We start from the raw sequence: 26,887 nt of genomic DNA, 5'->3' as shown, positions 1-26,887 counted from the left end.
CTGCACAGAAATAATACAAAACTACCTATGCAGCACACACACAGTGTACGTGACTCTTAGGCAATGTCATGACAGTTGTGAATATATTAATAAGTTGACCTGAGTGTGTACAATACACCAGAGCATCACTTCTGTATCTGTACGAGAGCAGATCAGGCACAGAGTTCCTATGCAGTAGCCATTGCTTCAGGCTTTCTGGTTGTTAGCAAGTCTCAAAGTTGTAGCTCTCCAGAGCTACAGCTCTGAGAAGGAACACAAAACCATGTGTATTCGTGTAGACCAAAGACTCATTTAGCTGAATAACCTTCCTGCTGGTTACGGGACTGGAATGGGTGACGTTGACTGTCTAAAGGAAAATACAGTTAACAAAGCTAGCGCAAGTGTTCCTAGCTTGCAGTAGTCTGTAGCTCAGGAAATTTCTGAGGCAGTTTTCCAATAAACGAAAACTTCTGATATCTCCCCCCAGAAAACATGGAAAGGAGCTCTGTAGCTGAAGAACCACCTTTCTCTGTCTTTTCTTTCTCTTTTTTTCTCATTTTGACTTGTCTCACACAGATTTAAGTGTCTTAATGCCTCTCGTCAATGTAAAGTGTTGTCTCTTATTCATATTATCCATAAACCTCTCTGACTACATTTTGGTAATCTTCTTGCAGACTGAAAAAAAACCTGTCCTTTTAGTACAGAATCTTCTTTACACTTGTTCCAGTTCCTCTATATCCTCTCTGAGATGAGGAATTGCGTAGGGTATTCAAGATGGAGGAGCAGAGTGGATTTCTTCTGCAACGTTCTGGTTTGTATCTGTTTATTTTCCTTTTTTCTCTTTCTTAGTCTCAGTCATTCTCTATGACTTTCTCTTTCCTTCTTCCCCCCCCCCCTTTTTGCATTTTTACTGAATGCTCAGCTAGATTTTCAGTAAATTTGTCATAAGCCTAAAATCTCTTTCCAGATTTACAGTAAACAGGTCCAAACCCATTATAGTATATATAAAACTACTGTTGTTTTTTTCTCATACATATGATTTTACAATATTTGATTGTGAATTTTTCACAGAATCACCAAGGTTGGAAAAGACCATCTGGATCATCCAGTCCAACCATCCACCTGTCACCAATAGCTCTCACTAAACAATATCCTTCAACACAAAATCCAATATACATTTCCTGCCATTTTATCTGCAATTCTCCATGGTTTCCCAAGAAATTTTAGAAAGCCCCTGGCAGCTACTGAGGATGAAGGCTCATCATAAAGGTAGTTCAGTTATGTAGATTTGTTTCTGGAAAGAAATGGAGAAATGCAATTCACTGTTGTAAATTTCAGGGGGAAACAAACCATACGACTCCTTAGTTAAGGGCAGCAAAAATGCTCAAAATCAAGATATGTATGCAGACTTCCCTCTAGCCACTTTAAATGAATGATACTGGATATTAATTCATCTGGTAGAATTAACACCCTGTGTAACATGCTTAGCCTAATTTTTCTTTCTGCTTTCTTTAGATTGCTGTGGTACATTGGGTACAAATCATGTATCTAATGTGAAATGTGCTTGCTTGTTCTCTCTCTCAATTATTTCTGAAAAATCATTGCTCTGAACTGTGTTTGTTTCCAGTGTGTTTTACTGGTGGGAAGATGACCGTCTACAAGATTTTCAATTTTATCTAATGGCATTCAGCTCAGAGGCATCAAAATTTCTCTCTGGAGCCAATTGCATGTTTCTTCAGTTTGGTTTCCAAAAAAGCTCCTTTTTACAGACAGAAGCCTTACTGGGGAGCTTGACTATTCACTTGTTGCTCTCGTATTGGAGAGGGTGTGATGTAGACCTTACCGGCTAATGAGGAATCAGCGATGAGATTTGAGCACTAAGGCAATGTGCTTTCAGTAGTTACTTTTGCTAAGTAGAACGACTTCTGTTTTCTGAGATATTTTCTTTTTATAAGGTTGTTTTTTTTTGTTGTTGTTGTTTTTTGGTATACACAGAGAATTACAGTAATAGAGCAAAAGGTCAAAAGTATACTGGTTCTCAGTCGTCCCAGTGGTTAATTCTGAGTGCAAAGGAAAGATTATCATACACCCGCCAAATAGATGGAAAAATCAGTACATTTTGTGAAAGGAACTCCCTGAGTACCAAAAGGAAGGTAAAGGACAAGTAAGTATGCATAAAATTCATAAATACATAATAGTTTCTCAAAAGTATCCAACAATGAGTCTAAATTTGCAACTTTCTCACCTGCTGATTTCCTGAACCTTTTTGTTATCTTAGGTTAGATTGCTTTCTTCAAACACTTCAAAGGTGTATCTTTTGTGGTTTTCCATACAAAACAGTTTTTGTCTCAAAGAAAGGTTTTAGAATTTCTTGTAGTTCTTTTGTTATTCTGTTTCTTAACATGGTCTTTGGGGGGAAAAGAAAATAAACAGACTAGGTCATCATGATGGGGAGGAGGCAGGATTTTTCAGTGTTAGAAGCTTGGGTATTATTCCTTAACTCTTAAATACCTTGTGTCTTGATGGAAGATTATTAGCTACATAATCCTAATTTTAGTTGAGATAGAGTTAATTTTCTTCCTAGTAGATGGTATGGCATTGGATTTACGATGGATAATATTGATAACACATTGTTTGGTTATTGCTGAGCAGTGATTACACCAAGTCAACGACTTGTCACATTTCCCTGCCAGTGAGGAGCTGGGGATACACAAGTATTGAGAGGGGACAAGACCAGGCTGACTGACCCAGACTGGCCAAAGGGCTGCCCCATACCATATGGTGTCATGCTCAGCAATAGAAGTGGGAGGAGGTGGCCAGTGGGTGGCTGCTGCTGCTGCTTGGAGACTGGCTGGGCATCAGTTGGTGAAAACTGTGTTGTGCAGCACTTGTTACATTTATTCTTCTTGTTGGGGGTCCCTTCCCTTCCCTTCCCTTCCCTTCCCTTCCCTTCCCTTCCCTTCCCTTCCCTTCCCTTCCCTTCCCTTCCCTTCCCTTCCCTTCCCTTCCCTTCCCTTCCCTTCCCTTCCCTTCCCTTCCCTTCCCTTCCCTTCCCTTCCCTTCCCTTCCCTTCCCTTCCCTTCCCTTCCCTTCCCTTCCCTTCCCTTCCCTTCCCTTCCCTTCCCTTCCCTTCCCTTCCCTTCCCTTCCCTTCCCTTCCCTTCCCTTCCCTTCCCTTCCCTTCCCTTCCCTTCCCTTCCCTTCCCTTCCCTTCCCTTCCCTTCCCTTCCCTTCCCTTCCCTTCCCTTCCCTTCCCTTCCCTTCCCTTCCCTTCCCTTCCCTTCCCTTCCCTTCCCTTCCCTTCCCTTCCCTTCCCTCATGAAATCCTGCACAGATTGGCTCTGGCAACAAATGTCAGTCATGTTTTTGCCTCCTTCCTACTTGCTCTTATCATATCCTGAAGCCCCTTTGTGTGTGTGCTATTATTTGTAGAGGTACAGTGGTCTGGGACCAATCTGGCAAAAAAACCCAAAAACCTGTGTGTTAAATTTTACTGGATCACTTCCCTACCCAGTCATTCGTGTCTGCATGAACATTAGTGTTGGCACAAGGAACAGGACAGCAAATCCAAACTGGGGGAAGGGCAAAGCCATCTATTTTGTCAGCAGTGCCAGTTTATGCTGCATTAAAATTCTGAAACTGCAGTGTAAGAAATACAAACTGAGATGTACAGAAATCTGCAGCAAGCCATCCGCATACAGAAAGATCTTTTAAGATTCAATTATTACATAAGTGGATTAAAAACTGCATTCTTTAATTTATTCACGAATTTCAGGCCTAATGTCTGTCACGTACTGATGCTTTAATGAACGCCTGTCTACCAAAAACATTATTGTAAGTACTGAAAGAATACTTGGCTGTGCAGCCAAAATGAAATGGATTGGTAGAGAACATTTGTCAGGACAGAAAAAAAAAGGTTTTCCATGTTCCAGAGACGGTCAGTTAAAATGTTATTAAAGCTACAAAAGCTTCACGTGAAAGTTCGTGGGACTCATGCCATAAAAACATACACAAGAACATAAAATAGTCAGACAAACATGCAATTTTTCTTGCTCTTAGTTTTTTATCTTCAGGTCATTATATGGAAGCCACAGCCAATTTTACAAAGCATATGATTCCCTCCATTTCCAATTTGCAGATTTCAGCTATGCAGATATTTGAAATGTCTGCTATGTATTTATATATACTAGAATCAGTGACCTTTACAGATGCAGCTTGCATGCAGTTGATTTGGCAACTAACTAAATTATGCTTATATTGTTATAAATTCCAACACTGAAATAAAATCATACCTAGAAAAAGAATGTAATCAATTAATAAAAGTTGATCAATGAGTTGCACAAACTCTTAAGAGAATAACTGGAGGTGATGCAGTCAGCCCCATTAGTGAATGGATTTGAACTGCTATTGATGAAATTGACTGTGGACAGCTCAATTATCAGAAAATTACTGGTTATATTTGGAAGAATAAAGTAAAAGAAAAATATAGGACTCTAAGATGAAGTTTTTCTGTACCTAAAAATGCATTATTTGGGAAAAACATTATGTGCTTAGAAATCATTGCCTCTTTTCATCTTGTTATAGCTTTACATAAAAGTAAAGAGGTCGTGTTAAATCTGTACAGGAATTTGAAACTGTGAGGTGAGTAAATCATTCTGTACTAACTACTTTAATCTTGCTTCAGAACAAAATGTCTCAGCTACATGTACTGTACAAAATGTCTCAAGCCACAGTATTGATTCACCTGAAATGCATCTAGCAACAGTGATATAAAAAGTTCTGTTAATGTGATTTCTTCTCCTTTCACTGTTCCTGACCAGGAATATCTCAATCTCCCTTGCAGTAGTTTAACTCATGGGTGAAAAAAATGCTGAGATTTGAGCAGTATTTTCAAAATTGTTGCAAATCTAAGGCTAGACTTTCCCCTTAAAATTTGACTATGTGAAAGAAGCAACATGAATATAATGGCAAGCAGGCTCTACAGTCATTACTACCAGAAATGATGAATATCCTGTCTTCCATAAGAGCAGCCAATCATTCTTGGACAGAACCTTCCCTGCAAGTTGGCATGAATTATATGGCTGTATTACCAAGGACGTCCAGTACAAAAGAAACTAGAAACTGTCACTTCTTTCTGACCTTGTTTGGTAAGAGATATAGTAAGTTAGTCTTTCTGTTGTCAGTTCTGCAGAGGATGGAGTCCACATGCAGCTTAAGACAACTACTTGTAATAGCAAAAAATAGTTTTCTGAGGGTTCTTTTTTCTTTATTTTAGAGTCTGCAAACAGAATTCCAAGGAAGTTTCAAAGCGATCTGTTGAGTTTCCTGGAGTAATTACTCTCAGATGTCAGTGTGACAATTCAGATGTCAGCGTTCAAAATTGCTGGTCATTTTACAAGGCATTCAGCTCATGTAGGTACCTATTTTTGTAGGTAAGAATGAAAGCAATTTCAGGGACTATAAGAACAATTTTCTTTCCTTTATCAATTTAAAAAGGTAAGCATTATAAGGAGGTATGTGAAGTGCCATCCTTTTGCTCTGGACCACTTGGGGAAAATCTAAGGAGCAACTTGAAGCAAGTACACATATAGATGTGATTTTTTTTTTGATATGGTGGCTGCAGTTTTATGAGTATCAAATGCTTTTTCCAGTACTGTTATTTCTGTACTCATCAAATTCATACATTCTGTCTCTTTTCTCCCTACGTTTGCAGAGGGACTGGTGCTGTCCTAAGCTGAAGGCTGACAAGCTGTATGTACTCGCATCCTGTGAAGGAGCAGTACGTTCTGCTCTGACCACTCCTAATGAAAAGGCCAAAGTCTTTTTTTAAACATCTGCCTATATGAAAGCATGTTTGGTGATGCGATTCCGTTCTTCAGTGCAAATTTTATACTTGAATCAATGCTAACAGAATTTCAGACATCTCTTGACCCGAAACAGTAATGAGAAGAAGAAATGATCGTCTGAAGGGTTTCCTCTGGACCCATCCCAGGATATTAGGTAAGAAGGAAACAAAATTATATTTTAATCCATTCCTGTACCACCTCTGAATGTGTAGACAGAATTCTCAGGCCTCATGTTGCTCAGAGATTGTATTCAGAGCAGTGAGGAGCAATCTGTCACTATGAGCTGACTGTAGGTCAGCTAATACAGCTATAGTTGGTGAGAGGTAAATTTAGAGGTAATAGGAAAAGGAAGAGTATATGGAAGATGAAACTGTCAGGACTGTTGTAACTCCCTTTCAGATTCTGATCTGATACAGCTTTGAAACAATATTTCCAGGGTATTCTTTCTCTTGCTTCATATTTAATTAGAAAAGTATAATTCTTAATTGACACAAGAATCTCAAGGAAGATCTAAGTTGCTGATTATGGAGATGAAACACTGAATTTAATTATGCACAAAATGCTGCCAGACGACCTAAATAAATTGATCTAAAAATTAGGAAAAAATATTTTCAGAAGTGTATTTTTCAAATTCACTGTGCTCCCTCTATTAATTAAAGTGCAGTGTTCATATACTGCATTTAATCTATGTGCATGATTGACTAGAATAAGAAAGCATAAAACACATAAACGATAAATGTCACAACAGTATTGGGTTCCATGTTTCAGGTATATTAGGAAACACAGTTTCTTCATCATGTGTTGTTGTTATTTTTTTTTTTTTTGTAAAATTTATTTTCCTCTGAAGGCATAAAAAAACAGTATACTGAAACCTCCAAGCAATTTTCAACCTTCAAGTCCAGGAGAAATATTGGGATTAAGCTATGTTTTTTAACTGATTTTTCTCAACTGCAACTAAGGAAATTAATAACACACAATAATAATTTGAGCAGTGTCATTTTAGCTTTAATAGTCTGATGGAGACAATTAGACACACCTGTCTTAGCAGCAGGAATCTATCAAACAAATCTAGAAAACAACACCTCCAGAGAGCTTCATCAAAGAAATTGCAGGCAGAAAACAGGCCTACAGTCATGTTTAGCCCTGCCTTGACAGCTGAAGTTGAATTCCACTACTAGCAGTAATATTTCTTCACTGTCTAAATCCTGAAAATTAGTTTTACTGCTACTGTGATTCAAGCGTTCATCTACGAAATTGTTCTTTTCACAGAACATCTTCATGCCTGTGTTGCTACATCAAAGATTACTTAAAAATAACCTGGTTGAAAGGATGATGATGTTTACCGTACTTCGTGTTCACTACCCTCACTCTAACATAAATGCTATTTTATATGATAGAGGCTAAGCTGTAGTGTTTAGATGAAATGAAGTATCTTGTTGGAAAAATGCAGTGAGTTCTGCATGAATATGGAGGAATCTGTCAAAACACAATCTAGTTGCCAGTGTACAACTACAAAACACTTAACTAAAACACTTTAAAAAGCAGGAAAGACAAACTGTGACAGCTGAATGATTTTACTTATATAAGGGCAAGTGGAAACTTGAATATGCTTTTGCATTGATCAGAAGTTTATATTTGGCAGATAAAATTAATTTTCATTATTTCATTACTCAACTACATCTGCCCCATATTAACACCCATTATTATACCTCTTGCTAGGAAATGATTTGATGCATATAAAGCTTTGTCTGCTTTGGGAAATAACTCCCTCCCAGCCACACTAACCAGCTTCCTCACATAAACTCACAAATCCTCCACGGAAGTCCGTGTCAGGTAACTCTCCAGTCTCAGTTCTGAAAAGCGAAGAAAATAAATTTTAAACCCCCTCAAAATAATAACAATCTTCTCTTCCCTTATTTTTAAATTAAACTACTACAGGATGAATTTTTGTGGTATTGGGTTTAAGTAGGTTTCTGCCTCTGCTTCTATATATACATACTCATTTTATCAGGGATGAGAACATATTTGCCACTGAGATTCAATATAAAACAATTTTATGAATGTGCAATATTTAATTCTTGTGCATCATCCTTGTATGATTTTCCACAGATCCTTTTTATTATAGAGCATACAGTACAGGGCAGTGATATTTTAGACCACATGTTTTACATACTTCAGGACCTCAACGTAGTCACTGGAAAAGATTCCTACAGCAGAAATGATAAGTCATGGCCTGAAACAGTGACAGAGCACTTGGTGGGAAAGCAGGGCCAACCCAGGGGAGCTCAGGTGCATGCAATGTAGCTGAATGACTGAAAGGGCTGGAGCCAGGATCCACTCCTTTCCAAATCTCATTTAAGGCTTGGCAGTGGAGGCAAGGGTATCTTGCTGGAGATTTCTGCTTTCCAGAGGCTTTCCACAGGTTAGTAGCTCTTTTCCTTTATTTCTGTGTTCATGGCTGCTGCATTTGGACTTCTTATTTGCTGCAACTGATGGCTTTGCCATCCTGCTACTATTGCAGTGCTTTCCATCCCATTATAGCATTACAATTCCTAACCAAGGTGTTCTGAGTAATTGTGCAATGACAGATTTTATATCTGCCCACTGTTTATAAAGGTCTTTATTTGTGCTCCTCGCTTAATACAAAAAATGCTAGGTGCTTGTGATGTTAAACTTCTTGTGGAAACTGTTCTCAATATTTCTATCCTGCTTAGCCTATATATTTATTTTAGCTAGCTGTAAATAAAAACATGCTTATGTATAGATGCTTAATTTTCCTACTAATCTCACATGGCGTCTGGTCTTACACATAGTGAATAAAGAAAGGAACAAGCAGAAAAAGAGATGCATTTTCTGGCAGATGCTCACTTTAGCCTGCCTGCTGTATTTGTGAAGCACAAGTCTGACTCTTTATTAAACATTGCCCAGACAGTCTGAAGGAGAAGCAAGTGTTTGAGTGCACTCTATATGGAGCTGGAGGGGAAGTTTATTGCATGGAATTTCTGAATTGGGAAACGTACTGCTCCCTCCTCTGCCTCTCACCATCATTCGAATCCTGGTGTTTTGCTGTTGTTGTTTTTTGTGCTCTCTCCATGTAGTATCTTAAGTTTTTACTTATGATTTTCCCCTTTAGAATAATTTTGCACTCTGCCATTCATTCATTCACTGGGAGTGAAAACACTGTTAGCTCTGTTTGGGAGCCAGACCACAGCAGTTTTTTCAGGTTGCTATTATTACTATTATTTCTTATTTTTTTTTCCATGGATGTTCAATGTAAGGCATGTCTTTCATCTCCTGAGTCACTGTCATAGGGGAGAGCCCTCAGTAGCTCTCTCTTAAGCTTGGTGAGGGCAGAAGGAATTACTTCTTTGTCTCCTACAGGAAAGCTGTTTGTTTGCCGGATCATTGCATGTCAAAAAGTGACTCCTGGCAAGTTGTGTGAGGCATCTGACGGACACCAGAACAGGGGCATTTATGGCAAACCTATAACAGAAGCCTTTATGTGGTGAGGAATGTTTTTATGATGTTAAAGTTTGGTGTTGTGCAGGTAGATACAATTATAGGATTGCCGATATAGAGCTGGATGTTATAATAGTTAGAGAATATTAACTTTCAGTAAGTTGTTTTGGTTTTTTGACTTATAATCACATGCATGTCTTCTGTATGCTGTCAGCACCACGACATCTTACAGCCCACAGGGAGCTCCCATGCAGAGGAACGCCAGCATTGCCTTTTGGAGAAGCCTTACGCAGGCGAAAACCTTAGCGCCTTCAATCTAATCGCGGAATTTACCAGCCACATGTAAGTAAATTTAATTTAAAACTCAGCACCTTTTACACCAGCCCTTAAAGGGAAGCGAAGGCGCGCACGCTTCCTGCGCATGCGCCCTGCCCCTCACCGGCCGGAAGCCGCGCGGGGTAATGGCGGTAATGGCGGAGCAGCAGGAGGTGTTGGTGCGGCTGCAAACCCTGACGGTGGAGGCCGGCTCTGCCGCCGAAGCGCCTTCGGCAGAGGGGGCGCCTTCGGCAGAGGGGGCGCCTTCGGCAGAGGGGGCGCCTTCGGCAGAGGGGGCGCCTTCGGCAGAGGGGGCGCCTTCGGCAGAGGGGGCGCCTTCGGCAGAGGGGGCGCCTTCGGCAGAGGGGGCGCCTTCGGCAGAGGGGGCGCCTTCGGCAGAGGGGGCGCCTTCGGCAGAGGGGGCGCCTTCGGCAGAGGGGGCGCCTTCGGCAGAGGGGGCGCCTTCGGCTGAGGGGGCGCCTTCGGCTGAGGGGGCGCCTTCGGCTGAGGGGGCGCCTTCGGCTGAGGGGGCGCCTTCGGCTGAGGGGGCGCCTTCGGCTGAGGGGGCGCCTTCGGCTGAGGGGGCGCCTTCGGCTGAGGGGGCGCCTTCGGCTGAGGGGGCGCCTTCGGCTGAGGGGGCGCCTTCGGCTGAGGGGGCGCCTTCGGCTGAGGGGGCGCCTTCGGCTGAGGGGGCGCCTTCGGCTGAGGGGGCGCCTTCGGCTGAGGGGGCGCCTTCGGCTGAGGGGGCGCCCCTTTGCACGTCGCTGCCCGCGGAGGCTCGCAGCGAGCCGCATGCCGCAGCCTCGGACTCGGAGAGGTGAGTTTGGACAGGGTGATGCTTTTCTATAGTCATGTCCGGTGGCTTTGTTAGGATGAGGGGAAGATCTCTTCTGTGTACTGGATGCATTTAAGAAAACGTGTGCTGTCCAAAGCTAGTTGCACAGAGCGTAATCTAGCAGCATGTTAATGTAGGGATCTGTATTTTAACTCCTTTTTTTCTTTTATTCAGTGACACAGATTCCGATAGTTCGTCAACTACATCGTCCTCTTCGTGTTCTCTTTCGGCAGCGTCTGATGACGATGATCACCCAAATGAGAAGGACAACAGAACGTACTGCGTTAGAACAAAAGATGAGTTGCCCCTTGATGTAAGTAAGAAGGGGTGTCTTTTTAAACGCTAATCTAGTAACTCAACTTCAAGTAACTTATATTTTTTACAATTGTCAGGAAGAAAATAAACCGACAGTGATTAAATACACACTTTTGCACTAGTTCAGACATACAGTATGTGGTTAATAGTTTAAAATGTGTTCTCTTTCTCCATTTCAGTGGTGAATGTGTGGCTTTATACTGAATAATGACTTGATATTTTCAGGAACTGCCTCCTGTTGAAGATTTAACCGTAATTCTGCCTGATAATGTTGAACTGAAGCCTTTTGGGACAGTTTCCAGTATCATTGAGCAGCTAGGTAGGCAAGATATGTTGAAATGTTTGTTTGTTTTTTAATAATTAAAATATTTCTAATATAACTTTACATAAGTTGTTGGTGAACCCTTACCCCAGAGTTTCAGCACAGCTGTGTTGTGCTTCACAGCACTGCTAAACCTTTCTGTTGATTCTATGCCCTTATTCAGGAAAGGGGCAGCAGATTTCTGAATGAGAACAGATGTAAAGACAAGATACTGGATGGCATTTGTGTTGAGTACTTTCAGCTGGATGGCCTTTATGTGGCATGTGAAATAAGATTTGCAAAAGTTGATATTGTTAAAACTTCTATACTGTATTTGACTTAAACTTACTTTAAGTGCTCTGTGCTGTTTGAATTGCTTTTAAAGCAATTTGCTTATGAAGTGAGTTTAAAAACAGTGCATTTATATTGAGTAGGAAACAAGCAAATTGAAGTAAATAACGTTTGCTGTTAAAATTCCTTTAATCGTAAAAGACTCTAGGTAATACAAGCAATTCCTTCACCACAATTTTGTGCTGCACTGGTTTAGGATTAATCTCATTCATGTACTAGAAGCTGGCTGAAGGTGGTGGTTTCTTCATTGATTGTCCTGTTTTTCTACTTGTTCGTTCTTTCTCGTTCATACTTAAGATGGCTTTCTGCTGAAACAGTAGTTAGGAAAGTTGGGGAGAAACTTCTTGCAAGTACAGATAATAACAGGGTAAATAGGTTTGAACTGAAAGAAGATGTATTTTAAATAGATATTAAGAAGAAATGCCTTACTGTGAGGGTGCTGAGACACTGGAGCAGGTTGCCCAGTGAGGTTTAGGATGCTTCCTCCCTGGAGGCATTCAAGGCCAGGCTGGATGGGGCTATGAGCAACCTGGTCTAGTGGGAGATGGCCCTGCCTATAGCAGAGGTTTGGAACTAGGTGATCTTAAAGGGCCTTTCAACCCAAACAATTCTATGAGTCTGTGTTGCTGAACTATTGCTCAGGAATATTCCCAGTGGGGATTAAGCAACGCATTCAGTTCTTCCACTGTGTATTTCCCTCGCTGCCTAAATTCACTGAACTATTAAGTGTGTAGCACTGTTGCTTGGCACATCACAAGACGTCTGCAAACTTAAATTAGAGCAAAACTTGAAGAGCATAGCTTGGAGAAGCATTTAATTCTTGTAAATTCTATTATGTAAGTTTAGAAGAGAGAATTTTATTAGCTTTTGATAAAGTCTTATGTTGACAGTACTTGAATGACTTTGATTGAGAGGCATGGATAATGCTTAATTGAGCATTATGTTTTAGGGTGGAGAAGATTACCTTCAGAATCAGAATTGAGTTTAATGCTGCTGTTTCTCTTGACATCTTTAAGTTTAGTTCCTGCTGAAAGTCAAGGCTGAATATTTCTGTTGCCTAATGCAATAGAAATAAGGAGAAAACAGGTGAGAGTAAATGATTCTAAAAGTTTCTTTAAAGAATGGGCCCTTTGAGTCTGGAAAACAGAAAAATGAAATTCATTCATAGCCTATGTATCAAATTATTTAATACATGAAGTGTTTATTTCTGTGTCTTTTTGTAAGTGTTCAAGTCTTGCAGATGTTTCATTTTTGGAGGTACTGAAACAACCTGCACCATCTGGCTGCTTACACCATTTATCATGAATTGGGCCCAAATGTAGTATGGATCCATTATGTGACGTGGAAGTGCAGAAATTTCAAACTGTGTGCCTGCACGTGTAAATAATGCTACTATAACTGGTCTGCTAGGCATCTTTTGTGTTCTTGCCTGCTTTCTGTTAGTTACTAAGAGGATAAATAGCTATCTCTATTCTCTTTTCTGGGGAAAATTTATTGTGGAATACTAAGAGGGCAGAAGAAAACTTGCATGTACGTACAATTTAAGATAGAAAAAATTGCTGTACACTCAGTTAAGAAACAACCTGGGGAACTGCAACGGTATTTTACATAAGTGTTAGGTGCAAAAATGAAGTCTCTTCATCTCTTGAGAGCAGTAATTCTGCAAACTTTGTCACGCCATCACAGGGGAAGGACTTAATGATTGTAAGTATTTCAGTGTGTGGACAAGAATTTCTAGGAAAAGCGCAGATGTTTTTCACACAGAGGGTGGTTACACACTGGAACGGGTGGTTTTGGGTGCCCCATCCCTGGAGGCATTCAAGGCCAGGCTGGATGTGGCTCTGGGCAGCCTGGTCTGGCAGTTGGCGACCCTGCACATAGCAGGGGGTTGGAACTAAATGAGCACTGTGGTCCTTTTCAGCTCAGGCCATTTGCTGATTCTGTGTGTTTGCTTTGTAAATTATTGTGTGATTTGTTTTATTTCCCTGCAGTTAACTCATACTGCTGTTGCAACTTCAAGTTCTATTTGGTTTTGTTTTCTATTTTAGTAATAGTTGAATCTCTGAGAGGCCTACCTCCAATAAATGAGGAAAGCATAATTTTTAAAGAAGATCGACAAGCAGCGGGAAAGGTATGTTTGTAAAGCATGATGACCTTTTATTCTAGTGTTAAATTCAAGCTATTATGTTTCGACATAATATACTGTCCAAGTCATCTAAATGTAATGCTTCCTTGATACGCAACTTTTCCTTGTGGTTTTGACTCTTGTTAGCATCATTTAGGTTTCTTAATTTCTTGAATTCCATCTTGGAATTAATTGCATCCCTCTGGAATAACAGTGTGTTGAATTTCTGCCATTTGATGAACGTGCATGTGGTTGCTTTCAGGTATTGGATATCTTCAATAATAAGCTGTGTGCTTTTATTGCCAGGAGAATTTCTGATGACTTTTAGGAAATGTGGGGAATGTCTGCGTAGCTGTGCTCTGATGTTGTAGTCTTAGGCTCACGTGTGCTTTATGTGACTGTGATGAAGGATGTTTGCAGGGAACAGTGTTGCTTTGAATTTTGTATATTTTCTGTAGAAAGAAAGCCATCGTGTGGAACTATCACTGCCATAACATCTGTCTGTGCTAGATTTGAGTGGAATACAGAGAAATCTAGCATGAAACTGCAGGTGTTCAATGTAGTATCAATCAGAATTCTCTCCGTGGAGTGACAGAATGGACATTGGAACTAACAGAAAGGCATCTTGTAGAGAGGAAATTTTAGAAATAAGCAATCAGATTATTGAGCTGTTCGGATTTGAAAGCAAAATAGAGAGAGAAAATCAGGGGACTACCAAAGGTAATGATGACTGAAGTAAAGGAAGTTGACATTGAAGGCAGTGCATTTGAATGGATGAAGGTGAAATCAACATGAAAAAACTTATGACTTACAGTAGCTAGGGAAATACATTGCCAAAAAAAGAGTAGTAATAAAGGTATGACATGAAGGTAACTTCATTTGCTGCGATTTAAAAACACCTCCAAATTCCTAAATACAAACTGTCTTAAAGATTTGGAGTTGTGTACAGTGAGGTGAGCATCTAACGTGGTCATTTACTTAAATTTTGTGTTTCAGGTATTTGAGGTGTTTGGTCCTGTTCAACATCCCTTTTACGTGTTAAGGTTTAACAGCTCTGAACATGTTAAAGCAAAAGGTATTAATGTGCAAGACAGCATGTACTTTGCTCCATCAGTGGAGGACTTCACCCAGTACATATTTGCAGAGAAGCTACAACAGTGAGTCCGACTTTTCTAATCTGCTTATAATGCATTTCTTTAATGTATTACTTTACGTAGCTGAGAGTTATGAATTAAAGTTAGGCTTGAGTGAGAAACTACAGGACTCTGCTAACATTTCTAGTTATTCTCAACTGTGTTGTAATAACAGGGTTGTACAGTTCCGATTTTCAGAAAAGTACAGAACAACTGCAAGCTTCTAAAGCATTACAGTTAGTGAGGTTTGTTAGCTTTTCGTTCAATTTAATACTTAAGTTTTATTATTTTCTTGAACGAATACCATAACCAAAATTAGGTTATTTTGTACAAGAACAAAAAAATAGTTTCATACTTGCACCCTCTGGATGAATTTGGCAAGATGAACTCTCTTGCATTTTGTTGTTCAGAAGTTTTGTAGCTTAATGTGGTTTAATCCTTTCTATAAACTTGTGTGAATTCTGAACAAGCTGGTATTTACTATTTTCAATTACAAGGCCAGAACTGAAACTTAATTATTTAAAAAAAAAAAAAAAATTGGTAATCAGATGGAAAAGAACAGTTCTGTCTGAAATTGACTTACTTCAGTTTGGTGGTGTTTTTTGTTGGGGGGATGATCATCAGAAACTTTTCAATATCACAGAATCACAGAATGGCCAGGGTTGGGCCAGGAATGGAAGGGACCTCAAGGATCGTAAATCTCCAACCCTCTGCCACAGGCAGGGCCACCAACCTCCCCATTTCATACCAGCCCAGGCTGCCCAGGGCCCCATCCAACTCGGCCTTGAACACCTCCAGGGATGGACGGGGCATCCACAGCCTCTCTGTTCCAGCACCTCACCACTCTCTCTGTAAAGAACATCTGACATCAAACCTAAATCTTCCTTCCCTCAACTTAAAACCAGTAGTGTTTGTCTGCCTGAGGCAAATAGAATTATTCAGTGGTTTGGGTTGGGAAGGGCCCTTTAATATTGCTTAGTTCCAAGCCCAGCTGTAGGCAGGGGCACCTCCCACAAGATCAGGTTGCTCACAGTCCCATGCAGAGAGAGGCATCCACGACCTCGTTGGCCAACCTATTCCAGTTTCTCACCACCCTCATATAGATTTCTTCCTAATATCTAGTCTGAATTTATCTTCTTCCATTTAAAGCTATTTCCCCTCATCCTGTTGGTATATACTCTTAGAAAAAGTCCCTCCCTGGCTTTCCTGTAGACCCCCTTCAGGTACTGGAAGGCTTCTATAAGGTCTCCTTTGAACCTTCTCTTGTCCAGACTGAAGACCTCCAGCTCTCTCAGCCTGTCCCCATAACAGAGGTGCTCCAGCCCTCTGATCGTCTTTGTGGCCCTACTTTGGACCTCCAACGTCTCCATGTCCTCCTTGTTTTGGGTACTTGAGAACTGTAAGAGGTACTCTGGGTGGGAGGTCTCACTAAAGCAGAGCAGAGGGGCAGAATCATCTCCCTTGACCAGCTAGTCATCTTCTCTTGATGTAACTCAGAATTCAGTTAACCTTTTGGGCTGCAACCATGTCAAGGCTGCTCTCAAGCCATTCTCTACCCAACCTTTATCTGTGCTTGGGGTTGCCCCTACCCAGGTGCAGGACCTTGCACTTGTCCATGTTGAGCTTCATGAGGTTGGCATGGGCCCACCTCTCCAGCCTGTCCAGGTCTCTCTGGATAGCATGACTTCCCTCTAGTGTGTCAACTACACCCAGCTTGGTGCCATCTGCAAACCTGCTGAGGGTGCATTTGATCCCACTGTGCGTGTTGCCTAAAGAGATGTTAAGTAACATTGATGCATGAGGAATGCCACTCATCATCAGTCTTGAGTTGGACTTTGAGCCATTGATCACAACACTGAGTGTGGCCATCCAACCAATTTCTTATCTAGTAAGTGTTCTATCCATCAAACCCATTTTTCTCCAATTTGGTGACCAGGATGTCATGTGGGACAGTGTTAAATGCTTTGCACAAGTTCAGGTAGATGTTGTCGGTTGCTCTTTTATCCACTGACTGTATGATAACAGGACTTGTTGCCGTTCAAATGATAGAAGACTGAAAGGTAAGGATTAAGAAATAAGGTGTAATAGTGGACTGCTGAACATTAATTTTCTTAATTATTGATGAACTGCCTGAAACAACTGTACTTTGGAAGTCTGTCACATGTGACTTAGTCTCTGTTGGTATTATTTCTCATCTGACCTCTTATTTCATAAAAAGAAGAAAGTAATGCTTGTTATCTGCATTAGTTGTACCTTGAGTATCTGCAGGAGTCTTTCATTTTTGTTTATTTTTCCCTGTGGAAGCAACAGGTGTTTATTTTTCCCCTTTTAGTGAGTACCACTAAAAATACAGCATCACTGTGCTGCTGCTTTGCTTTTTCTGCAGCTTTTGGATGCCAGCTGGTGTTTGATTTGTGCTGCTAAACTTTGTTGCTTAGCATAGTAACTGCACACACTTGAGGCATCTGCTTTCTGCATCTATAACTGAAGTCCATACTCAGTGTGTGAGATGGCTGACTTGTGTTTTAGTTTGCATGCTTTGCAAGTAGTTTTGGGAGCTGTTTGTCTTTCACTAGAACTTTTCTCTCATGTATGGTACAAAATTGAACACTAGCTAACAGTTTTTGCACTTCCACATCTCATTGGCAACTGAACAATGTGCCAGACTTTGTTTCTTGCCTTGCATTAAAAATAAGTAGTGTCATTAGTAGTCTGCAATATTGTACTTCATGGCTTATTGTTTTTCTTTAATTCCTCATTTTTCCTCGGGGAAGGTTCTTAAGTTTTTGTGACATAATTGATACCTCTTGTTGAATCTACCTTTTCACAAGGCAGGTAGGGTTGGTCACGTCAAGTGGAAAACGATGAACAGTTTTCATGTCTTATGTCTACTGCTGTATCTGCATAAAGAAACCAAGATGACACAATAGGAAAGTTGAGCTTCAGTCAGTGCCACACACACGGTAGGGCTTTTGAACCTTAATAGACTGAATTTGGTGACTTGGATGTCTGCTTTTTGTTAGTTTTCTGGACTCTGGATGAGCCTGAAGTTTTTAAAATGCTCCCCAAAACTGTGGTATCTTGAAAAGAGAAGTAAACAGGATTGAGATCTGAAATAAACCTTGCGTTTGAAGCATTTTTGAGATCTGGCGTGCGATTTGCTTGCATTGCACAAAGTTGCATTGACATGAATAAGCCTTAGACTTGAAGTAAAATAGATGGAAGTGCCATTATTCAGTGGGTAGTTTAAAACTTCTTAAATGCAGTGTAATACCTTGCTCAAAACTGTGGGTTTTTGCCTGTATTGCCTGAAGCATGGAATAATTCTAAACAGGCTCATGTATTTCCATGATTCCTCTGAGCCACCTTTTAGGCTTTCAGGTCTTGAAAGTATCTGAATTCAGAAATCTAAGATGCACTATTATTTGCAAGAGGTAATTAAATAAAGCATGAAAAATGTTTATTTTGGTGGAATAATGAAGGGTGATTTGGCAGACTTCAAATAATTGTTCATCAGACAGCTTAAGTTTTAAGACTGTTAACTTCAAAAACTGAGTCTTGCATAGTGCCTAATGATCACAGGTTTTGGAGTTTTATGCGTGCTCTTGTATTTCTGGAAGGCATTTATTACCCTAAAATAACAAGATGAGAAGGAGAAACAAAGAAGCTTGTTCTTAATGAGGAGAAGCAATGTGTTTATTGCCTAAGTAGAGTGTTATCTGCAAGCTAGAAGAAATTAATCATATAGAAAGCTCTTATTATCCTGCCTTTCCTGTAACAGTTCCTGTTAATGAAACTTTAAAATGGTTTGCATTCCAGAATTTGCTGGAATGACGAAAGTGAAGTGTTTCTGGTTTTCTAGTGATGCATAATGATTGAGCTTTAGTTTTAGGGCTTGAGGCGCAAGGCTGCCTGGTGTCATTGGCTGCCCTGTACTTTGCTGCTGCTGCCTGATTGTTTCTAACGTAACAACCCTTGGCTATTAGAGTGCTGATAACATAGAACACTTTGTAAATGTCTGGTTCCATTTTGCAAGTAGTAATTTTCACCATTTCATGATTTTATATACTTTGCGTAAATAAAGATTGTCTCAACGTTTCAGAACAAAATAAATTTAGGAGGAGTGTGTTCTACAGTCTTAAACAGCATAATTTAAGCTTGTTCCATAGAGTTGCTATTTATCAAAGAAGTTATTTAAATTTTATTTATTGGAGTTCTTAGAGTCATAGAATCATAAAATTGCTTAGGTTGGAAGAGACCTTAAAGATCATCAAATCCAACCACAACCTGACCATGCTACCCTAACTCTAACAGCCCTCTGCTAAATCATGTCCCTGAGCACCACGTCCAAACGGTTCTTAAACACATCCAGAGATGGGGACTCAACCACCTCCCTGGGGAGCCTATTCCAGGGCTTAACAATCCTTTCTGTAAAGAAGTATTTTCTGACATCCAACCTAAACTTACTCTGGCACAACTTGAGGCCATTTCCCCTCGTCCTGTCATCGGTGAGAAGAGACCAACCCCGCTCTTGCTGTAAGCACCTTTAGCTCTCACCCAAAGCACCTTTATCTTGAAGTGGTGGTTGGGAAAAAACTGGTACTGCTTCAAAATTTGTTTTGGTTGTTGGGCAAGAAAGTTTGACCTAAGTCAGAGCTTAATATTAGCTGTGTAATATGTTCAGTCTACTCAGAAGAGGAGGGTTTTTCAAGTGGTGTATGTAGTAAAGTTCTAAGTTAACATATGTTAATCTTTATTTACAAATAAAATGATTGTCTTTTTTTTTTTTTCTTTTAGGGAAAAAGGGTCAGATGCATCTTGGAAGAATGATCAGGAACCACCACCTGAGGTAACTATTGCTTTTTTAATTGTTTTTGATTGCAGAAAATGAAGACAAATTTCTGTGCAGAGTAACTAATGCTTGTTCTTTCCTTCATTGTTAAGTGAATCTGCTTTTGTAAGAGAGGCCCAACAATTGCTGTAGAGAGATCTTGTCCTCTTCTTTAACTTGCTTTTTGGAATTGAAAATACACATTTTCAGTACCTCCATTTCTTCAGGAGCATGTTTGTCAATCTAAAAGACCAACTTTGAGTAGCAGTGCTTCTATCTTGCCTAATATTTTTATGTCTGCTAGGGAGTTCTTGTACTTGCTGTTCTTTTACTGCAGCTTGATCTTGCAAGTAAACAATTGTCTGTATGTAAAGGTCTCCCAGTGCCCTGCAGTGTTGGATGTTCATCTCTTAATTTAACACCTCTTCTGTTGCATTATTTGAATGGCTCCTCGATGAGGTTTCTTTACTGTTTCTTACTATAAAATGCTAGGCTAGCTTCCTGAGATCTGAGCTGCTTCCATACAAGTGAGGGTTTCTCATGACAGTTGCATGACATCATCACTTACTGTAGAATCTCTTCAAGTTTTCTGTAGTGGCACTCAGGCTTTCTGTCCAGTGCTCTTTAATTCCACTAAAACTATACTCCTCATGACTGCTCTTTATTGTAATAGGAACATATTGATATGTTTTTGTGAGATAGTTTTCTAGCTCAAAGCTTGCACTGTTACCCTGCAGCTTCCACTTTCAGACTGCTATATCCAGAATAGCTAAAATGCTGTCCTGAGCAGTATTGTGAAAAGATCTGCCTAGCTAATTTTTCTGTAATTTGTGAAAGCTTGAATGGTTACTGTAGTTGTTTGATATCAGCTTCTTAATCTAAACTCTAAAGTAGGAAAGGATTTTTTTGTTAGTTTTTTTGGGTGGGGTCTTTTTCTTCGTATTCTAACCAATGCTGCATTCACAGTCCTTATCTCAAGCCAGATTTTCTGGCTTGAAGGAGGGATGTGGCTCAAGCCTTTCAAGCTTTTGTAACGTTTGAAGACATGACAGACTGATACATCATCACACAACATCCCAGAATGTTGCTTTTTCTAGTATGATGTACAATGAATCTTGAAATACCACCTTGATTTCTTCTGCTGTTTCTTAGTCATACCTCTAAAGCTGTTCAGGAGATAAGTATGTAAATGCTTGCTTGAATTTATGGGTACCTGAGTAACCTCAAAAATGTGGCTATGTATAGTGAAACAATCAAGTCTTCTACAGATAAGGATTCATTGCTTTTCCTGAAGTTAGTATTTATTTATTAAGAGATGTTTTTATTAAGATAATACTGGTCTCTTAGAGCATTGGAATCTGAAAGTACTGAGGGAGCTTTATTTATTGTTCTTCACTATAGGAACGAAGGAAGAAGATTTGAAAGAAATCAGTAATGGCAAGGATAGGCAACTTAGTTGCTTTTTGTGACACCTTTGTGTTTGTTCTGTTGTTGTCCATGTGTGCTGTTTCGTAGAAAACACATCTAACATGTTGTAATCCTTTGACTCTGTGCAGTCCTAGCAGTTACAGTTTGCAGCAAGATAAGCAGACTGTGATAGCTAATGAGATGGTAGAAAGCAGCTTCTGCTTTCAAGACAGTAAACGTTGACGAGGGTGCAGATGAAATTTTATGCTACTGATGCTTGAAATAGTCTCACACAGCCAGACTCTTTCAGAGCCTTCTGCTGCCAATTGATTCTAAAGCTTGTCTGGCAGACTCGCATCATGAGCTGCATGTAAGTGCTGGAGTCGGTTCTTTTTGTGTTGCTGTGAAGGTTTGTTTTTGCACGAGTCTTAAATGAATGTGTTTTAGGCCTTTTATGCTTGGCACCTTTTTTAAGGCGTGGACTAAGTATTCCTCCTTCAGCAGCTTGTTGAAGTCTAGACTCAGTATGGTTTGTCTAGGCCTCGTCTTTGAGGTAGGAGGATGATAGCGTGCGATCTATTTGCTGTGAGGCCAGAAAGAGTAGGTAACTGATGTCTTTGAGGTAGCTTCTATAGGCTGTCCAACGAAAAGCAGCTAGCAGCACAAAGTACTTATTTGTTATTTCTGTTCTACTCAAGGATGGTGTACTCAATTATTTAGAAAAAATAGAAGTTAACAAACACTGCTGGAGAGGAGAGCCACGAAGATGATTGGGGGACTGGAGCACCCCTATGAAGACAGGCTGAGGGAGCTGGGCTTGTTCAGCCCGGAGAAAAGAAGGCTGCAGGGTGACCTCATTGCAGCCTTCAGTACCTAAAGGGAGCCTGCAAACAGGAAGGGAGTCAACTCTTAGAAAGTGGAGATAACACTAGGACAAGGGGAAATGGTTTGAATTTGAGGGAGAGGAGATTTAGGTTGGGTGTGAGGGGGAAGATCTTTACAGAGAGAGTGGTGAGGTGCTGGAACAGCTGCCCAGAGAGGCTGTGGGTGCCCCGTCCATCCCTGGAGGTGTTCAAGGCCAGGTTGGATGGGGCCCTGGGCAGCCTGGGCTGGTATGAAATGAGGAGGTTGGTGGCCCTGCATGTGGCAGGGGGTTGGAGATTGATTATCCTTCAGGTCCCTTCCAACCCTGGCCATTCAGTGATTCCATGATTCATGGTATATATCATTACATTCCTTGTAAAGTATAATCTAATTATGCAGAGGGGGGAATGGTTATATTCAGAATTGACTTCTAAGTAGCTTTTTTCACCACTGTATCAGTGCCATATTTTATGTCTGCTCTGAATGTACTAAAATAATACATAATTTTTGTTGCTTGTTTTTCCTTTCAGAAGTAGGGGGGGGGGGGGGGGGTAAGGAGCGTAAGTCCTACCCCCTTAAGTCACTAAAAAGAGCTCTTCAGTTACTGACAGAGTTCTTTCCTAGCATTAATAATTTTGTCCTTGCTCTAAACGCAGCAAACCCTCACATGAAAGGAACAAAGTTGCAGTGAGATAGTTGTAAATGATGATGTTTTTCTCACCTTAAAATTCTTTGGGAATAATGTTGTTTATGAAAGTTTAACAGGAACAATATCATTAGTCAATATATCTGTATTTTTTTTGGTTGGTTTTCATGAAGTTAAATTTGAGTCATTAATCTGATAGCTGTCAAATTATTACGGAAACCCATAATTCACCTACACCACACTTAGGTGAACTTGTACACTTTTGCAAGCTTTTTAGTAATAATTATTAGCCAGATTCACTCAGCTGCTGCTTTTTTCCCCTTATTTTTGGTGAGAACTATGTAAATCCCTTACTTTCTGGAATGTCTTTTGAAGAGTACAATAGAATCTTTCCAAGATTTCTGTTAAATTATCTGCATGTTCCTAGAATCTTCACTGCACTTTCAGCAATAAGCTGTGGAAGGAGCACACGAAAAGTTGTTTCCATTTTTGAGGTTGTTTTTCACTCAAGATGATACAAACCACAAGTGTTCGGTGTATGGATGTTGCTGCTTTTTAAGAAAATTGCAAGGTATAATCGTGAATTGTGTAACTGCCTTCTGAGTATCTGTGGAATGCTGAGTTCCTGATTGTGTTGAGGAGCCAGCTGAACACAGTGGCTCTTTCAATGCACAATATCAAAGTGCACTGGCAATATTCTTCTCAGCTGACTGCAGGATGGATTATTTTCTAAAGAATGATTTATTTTGATATCTGAAATGATCTGCATTTTTTTTTTTTTGTTTGTTTTATATACGTTTGTTTTACTTTTTTTTTTAACTAGGCCTTGGACTTCAGTGATGATGAAAAAGAAAGAGAGGCAAAACAAAAGAAAAAGAAGCCACAGAGTCAAGGAAGGAAGAAAGTCAAAACAGATACAAATGCAACAAGTGAGTGAATACTATAGAGCAGTGCTTTCATCTCTTATGCTGTTTGAAAAATAGTGTTATCTGCCTTAAAAATTGAGCTTTCCTGCAGCTAATCAATGTTCCTATTCTTTTCAAAGTTGTTGTATTTATGAATTTGCGGCTATATTGCTTAATTTTTTTGAACATGGCAAAGGGTAACAGTCCAGAGCAGGAAGGTTGTCAGCAGATATTTAAAGACAGTATCAACTAAGACAATGAGGGTATAGAACAGATACCACCTTTTGAAGTTTGGAAATTGCAGAGATTATTGCAATTATTTCAGAGATCATTGTGGTCCAAGCTCATCCTGAGTCTTGGAATGCAAGTAGAATATAGAGGAATCTAGGTTACTTTTTTTTTTTTTTTGAGATTCAGGGAGCAGATACAACTTCAAATGGGGAATTTCTTCCTTTACCTGACAAAAGTTTTTTGTTTTTTTTTTTTAATTAATTCCTCTCCTTTAGAAATAAGTTGTCTTTTCACTTGACATAGTCATTAGGCAGTAGAAGCTATTAGAAGCTTATCTATGAAAAACCATACATTTTATTGCACAGTCGTCTCTGTTTCTTTCTCCAGCTATTGACAAATGGGCTGTAATTGCTGCTGCACTGTTTGCAGTGACCACATTTTCCAGTGTCTTTTCTCATGTAACTCTGATGATAAAAACATATTAATGGATTCCATTTTTGGTTGAAAAATGGCTCTTTCCTTTAGCCTTACTGATTTGCTTCTATTACATTTTCAGTACTGCTCCTTTTGATGTGCTGACCCACATCATCTCCCCTCTTCCTTCTCTGCTGCTGTGCTCATACATGGGCTTACTGCTTCTGATTGCTTCATTTCTGGTGTGCTTTTCCCCACTGATATTTCTTAGACTGACTCCTGCCATCAGGATTCTGCTGTTTTTCTACTTTTTCTGCTTTCTACAACTGTTAAACAGTCTACCCCCACTGAATTCCTTTTCTCCTTAGTTGGGAGGTCAGCAGCTGCCTTGTTAATTGCTTTCTTCTGTGCACAGTTTGTTCCCTTCGTTGCTGATGGTTATTTTCTCTCCTGGTTTCTGCTTCTCTGTATTGAATCTGGTGTAGTTTTCACCATTCCTATCTTGCAAATTGGTTGCAGAGCTGCATTTGCCCAGGGCTTTCTGAGGCAGTTAGTGTACTACCTTACATGAGTGAGAGCACAAGAAGAGGAACTGTCTCAGTATATCAAGGGAGTATGGGTTGTGATTAGCTATGTTTTTCTGTACATGACGTGCTTTAAAACTTGTCTGCAGTTTACTTATGGCAGTGGAATTCAGCTGCAAGGATAGCTGGCAAGTTGTAATATAAACTCAGTTACAACTGGAGTTTAGCTTGGTTGTGTTGTCATAAAACTTAATGTTGGCTCCTTGTTAGAGCCTTCATTAGGAGGAGACAGAACAAGAATACCAAGTAGCAGTACATTTACTATGAACATTTAATAAATGCTTACTTGACTCTTTCAATAGGAAGAAAATTCTTTGAAAGACAAATGCTGAAAATCAGTTGGCTTAACATACAGTCTGCTCTTTTTTTTTTCCCCAGATTAATTTACTTCATATTTTCATTAAATTTGACTTCTATGCTGTAATACCAACTCAGGTCAGAAAGCGGGATGCAAGGCCTGATAGCTGGTAAATGATTTTGGCTGCCACATCTGTCTGCCTAGATATGTTTTAAATAGTAAATTGTTGCAAGGATAACTTTTGACATTTTACTTAAGGAGTTAGTATTAAGCTACAACTTTATGCAGAAGGACAGAATGCTACAGGCATGTAGGTTTTGACATGCTTAATGTGTTCTAATTTAACATATTTCCTTTCACATCCTTGAAAATTTTATACTTAGGTGCTTTATATTGGTTAAGTGATAGAATCATAGAATCAAAAGAATGATTTGAGTTGGAAGAGACCCTTAAAGGCCATCTAGTACAAACCCTCTGCAGTGAACAGGGACATCTGCAGCTAGATCAGGTTGCTCAGAGCCTGGTCTAGCCTGACAAAAAGCAGTGCTATAGCAGTTTGCAGCAGAATGAAAAGACAAGAAGCATTTTGCAGCAGAAGGAAAATCTGAAAATCTCAAGATGGAATAAGGACTACTGATTTATCTTCAGTTTTAGAATGTGCTACTTGAAAATCTTGTTTTAAACTGAAGCTTCAAAATACTTGCAGTTTGAGTATTCACTTGATAATGCAGAGGAAAGCACGTTGGAAAAAACATGAACTGTCCATTGTAATGACCATATTTGCAACCCTCAGGATCATTCTTTCTGTATTTATTTAGCTGATCAGGATGAGGTACTAAACTGTGGACTTGTAATTCTTTTTTTTTTTTAATCTTGTCAGTAATGTTTGAGAAAGTCACTTTTCATATTTCCTTGACTTCAGCTCTATGCATGATTTTAATGGAGATGTGTCTCTACCCAGTTGTGGATTTCTCAGTACAGGCTGCCTATCTGTGTTCATTTCTGAAGACGAAAGAGAATCTTGAAGGATTTGTGAGGACTACTGTAAACTTTCAAAAACATTAAGTGTTCTTGTTTTATTTTTAAGGTGAGTATAAAGGACTTCATCAATCAGTGCAACAGCCTGCTTCAAGTTATTCAAGGGGATACCACGGCCAAAGATTCTCTGGGGATCCATTTCTTTCTCCATCAGGACCCCCACGGTTTCCTAGAGCACCACATCCATACTCTTCAGACAGCAGGATACACCAGGAGTCTCCACCATTTCCACAACCTCATAGAAAAGAACATCTAATGATGCAACAGTATCCCTTTCCTCCTCCAGTGTTTGGTTCCATTAATGAGATGCATCAGTTTCACCATCCGCCTTCAAATCCAAATATGATTTGCACAGACCCAAACATCTACAACTTGTATCCATTTATGCCAGTTCCTCTACCTCCTCCAGGTAGCCAACCTCCTCAGTTCAGGCCTTACTAAGTTTCCATAAATGTGTATAGAATGTTGCTGTTTAAGGGGAGGAAGAACAGGCTGCCTGGGCATATTTGCTTATTTTGGAGATGGTTATTTTTTTTCTGCAAGAATGAAACAAAAGCAGAGTTTAATACTTTGTGGGATGTCCACAGAATATTTTTTCTATGTTCTTTTTGTTTCAAAGAAGAAAACTGTATGGTAAAAAATAATCGATTATCAAATAATGGTTTATTTTTATAACTTTACCAATTTAGGATGCTAACTAATAAAAAATTTTTTGGAGACTGCTATGTAGTGGTTGAAATCTGTTCAGTAATAAATAGGATTTTATGTAACTGCTGTTTTGTGGTAATCACGGGTGTTGTTTTTAACAGCATAGCAGTATAACAGATGTAAGACTAAACTGTCTCTTTTATTTTGGCAAATTTTAAAGTTATTTATAAAGAAAATAAAAATCCAGTTTTACTTCATTTTATCCTTTTAATCCAGATTTACCTCTGTTTATGTAAGTTATAAATGCCTGCTACTCAATTTCTGACACCTCGTTAATTTCATGCTAAGTGAAAGAATGGAGCT

At 39.7% G+C, this 26,887-nt stretch overlaps 1 protein-coding gene and 1 long non-coding RNA gene across 2 annotated transcripts; both read left to right on the top strand.

Annotated features, from left to right (window-relative positions):
• The first annotated feature begins 7,764 nt into the window (after nucleotides 1-7,764).
• LOC125692179 (uncharacterized) lies at nucleotides 7,765-9,606 on the top strand. Its single transcript, XR_007376503.1, has 3 exons — nucleotides 7,765-8,246; nucleotides 9,206-9,329; nucleotides 9,498-9,606. It is a non-coding gene; the product is annotated as an uncharacterized LOC125692179 (long non-coding RNA).
• A 125-nt stretch (nucleotides 9,607-9,731) lies between these two features.
• Nucleotides 9,732-26,595, top strand: NAF1 (nuclear assembly factor 1 ribonucleoprotein). The gene is made up of 8 exons (XM_048942375.1): nucleotides 9,732-10,415; nucleotides 10,608-10,746; nucleotides 10,974-11,067; nucleotides 13,449-13,531; nucleotides 14,522-14,682; nucleotides 19,456-19,507; nucleotides 23,230-23,335; nucleotides 25,926-26,595. The coding sequence occupies exons 1-8, from the start codon at nucleotides 9,745-9,747 to the stop codon at nucleotides 26,315-26,317; spliced, it is 1,698 nt and encodes a 565-aa protein (XP_048798332.1). The 5' UTR covers nucleotides 9,732-9,744; the 3' UTR covers nucleotides 26,318-26,595.
• The last annotated feature ends 292 nt before the right edge of the window (nucleotides 26,596-26,887 follow it).

This window comes from Lagopus muta, chromosome 4 (genome assembly GCF_023343835.1).
Source record: "Lagopus muta isolate bLagMut1 chromosome 4, bLagMut1 primary, whole genome shotgun sequence".
Taxonomy (NCBI): Eukaryota; Metazoa; Chordata; class Aves; order Galliformes; family Phasianidae; genus Lagopus; species Lagopus muta.
The sequence above is the reverse complement of the archived record's forward strand: the minus strand, read 5'-3'. Positions and strand labels throughout refer to the sequence as shown.

Coding starts and splice junctions, on each gene's coding strand:
- NAF1 (XM_048942375.1), top strand. CDS start 9,745: ATGGCGGTAATGGCGGAGCAGCAGGAGGTGTTGGTGCGGCTGCAAACC. Junction 10,747..10,973: donor AAGATGAGTTGCCCCTTGAT/GTAAGTAAGAAG, acceptor TGATATTTTCAG/GAACTGCCTCCTGTTGAAGA. Junction 23,336..25,925: donor AACAGATACAAATGCAACAA/GTGAGTGAATAC, acceptor TTTATTTTTAAG/GTGAGTATAAAGGACTTCAT.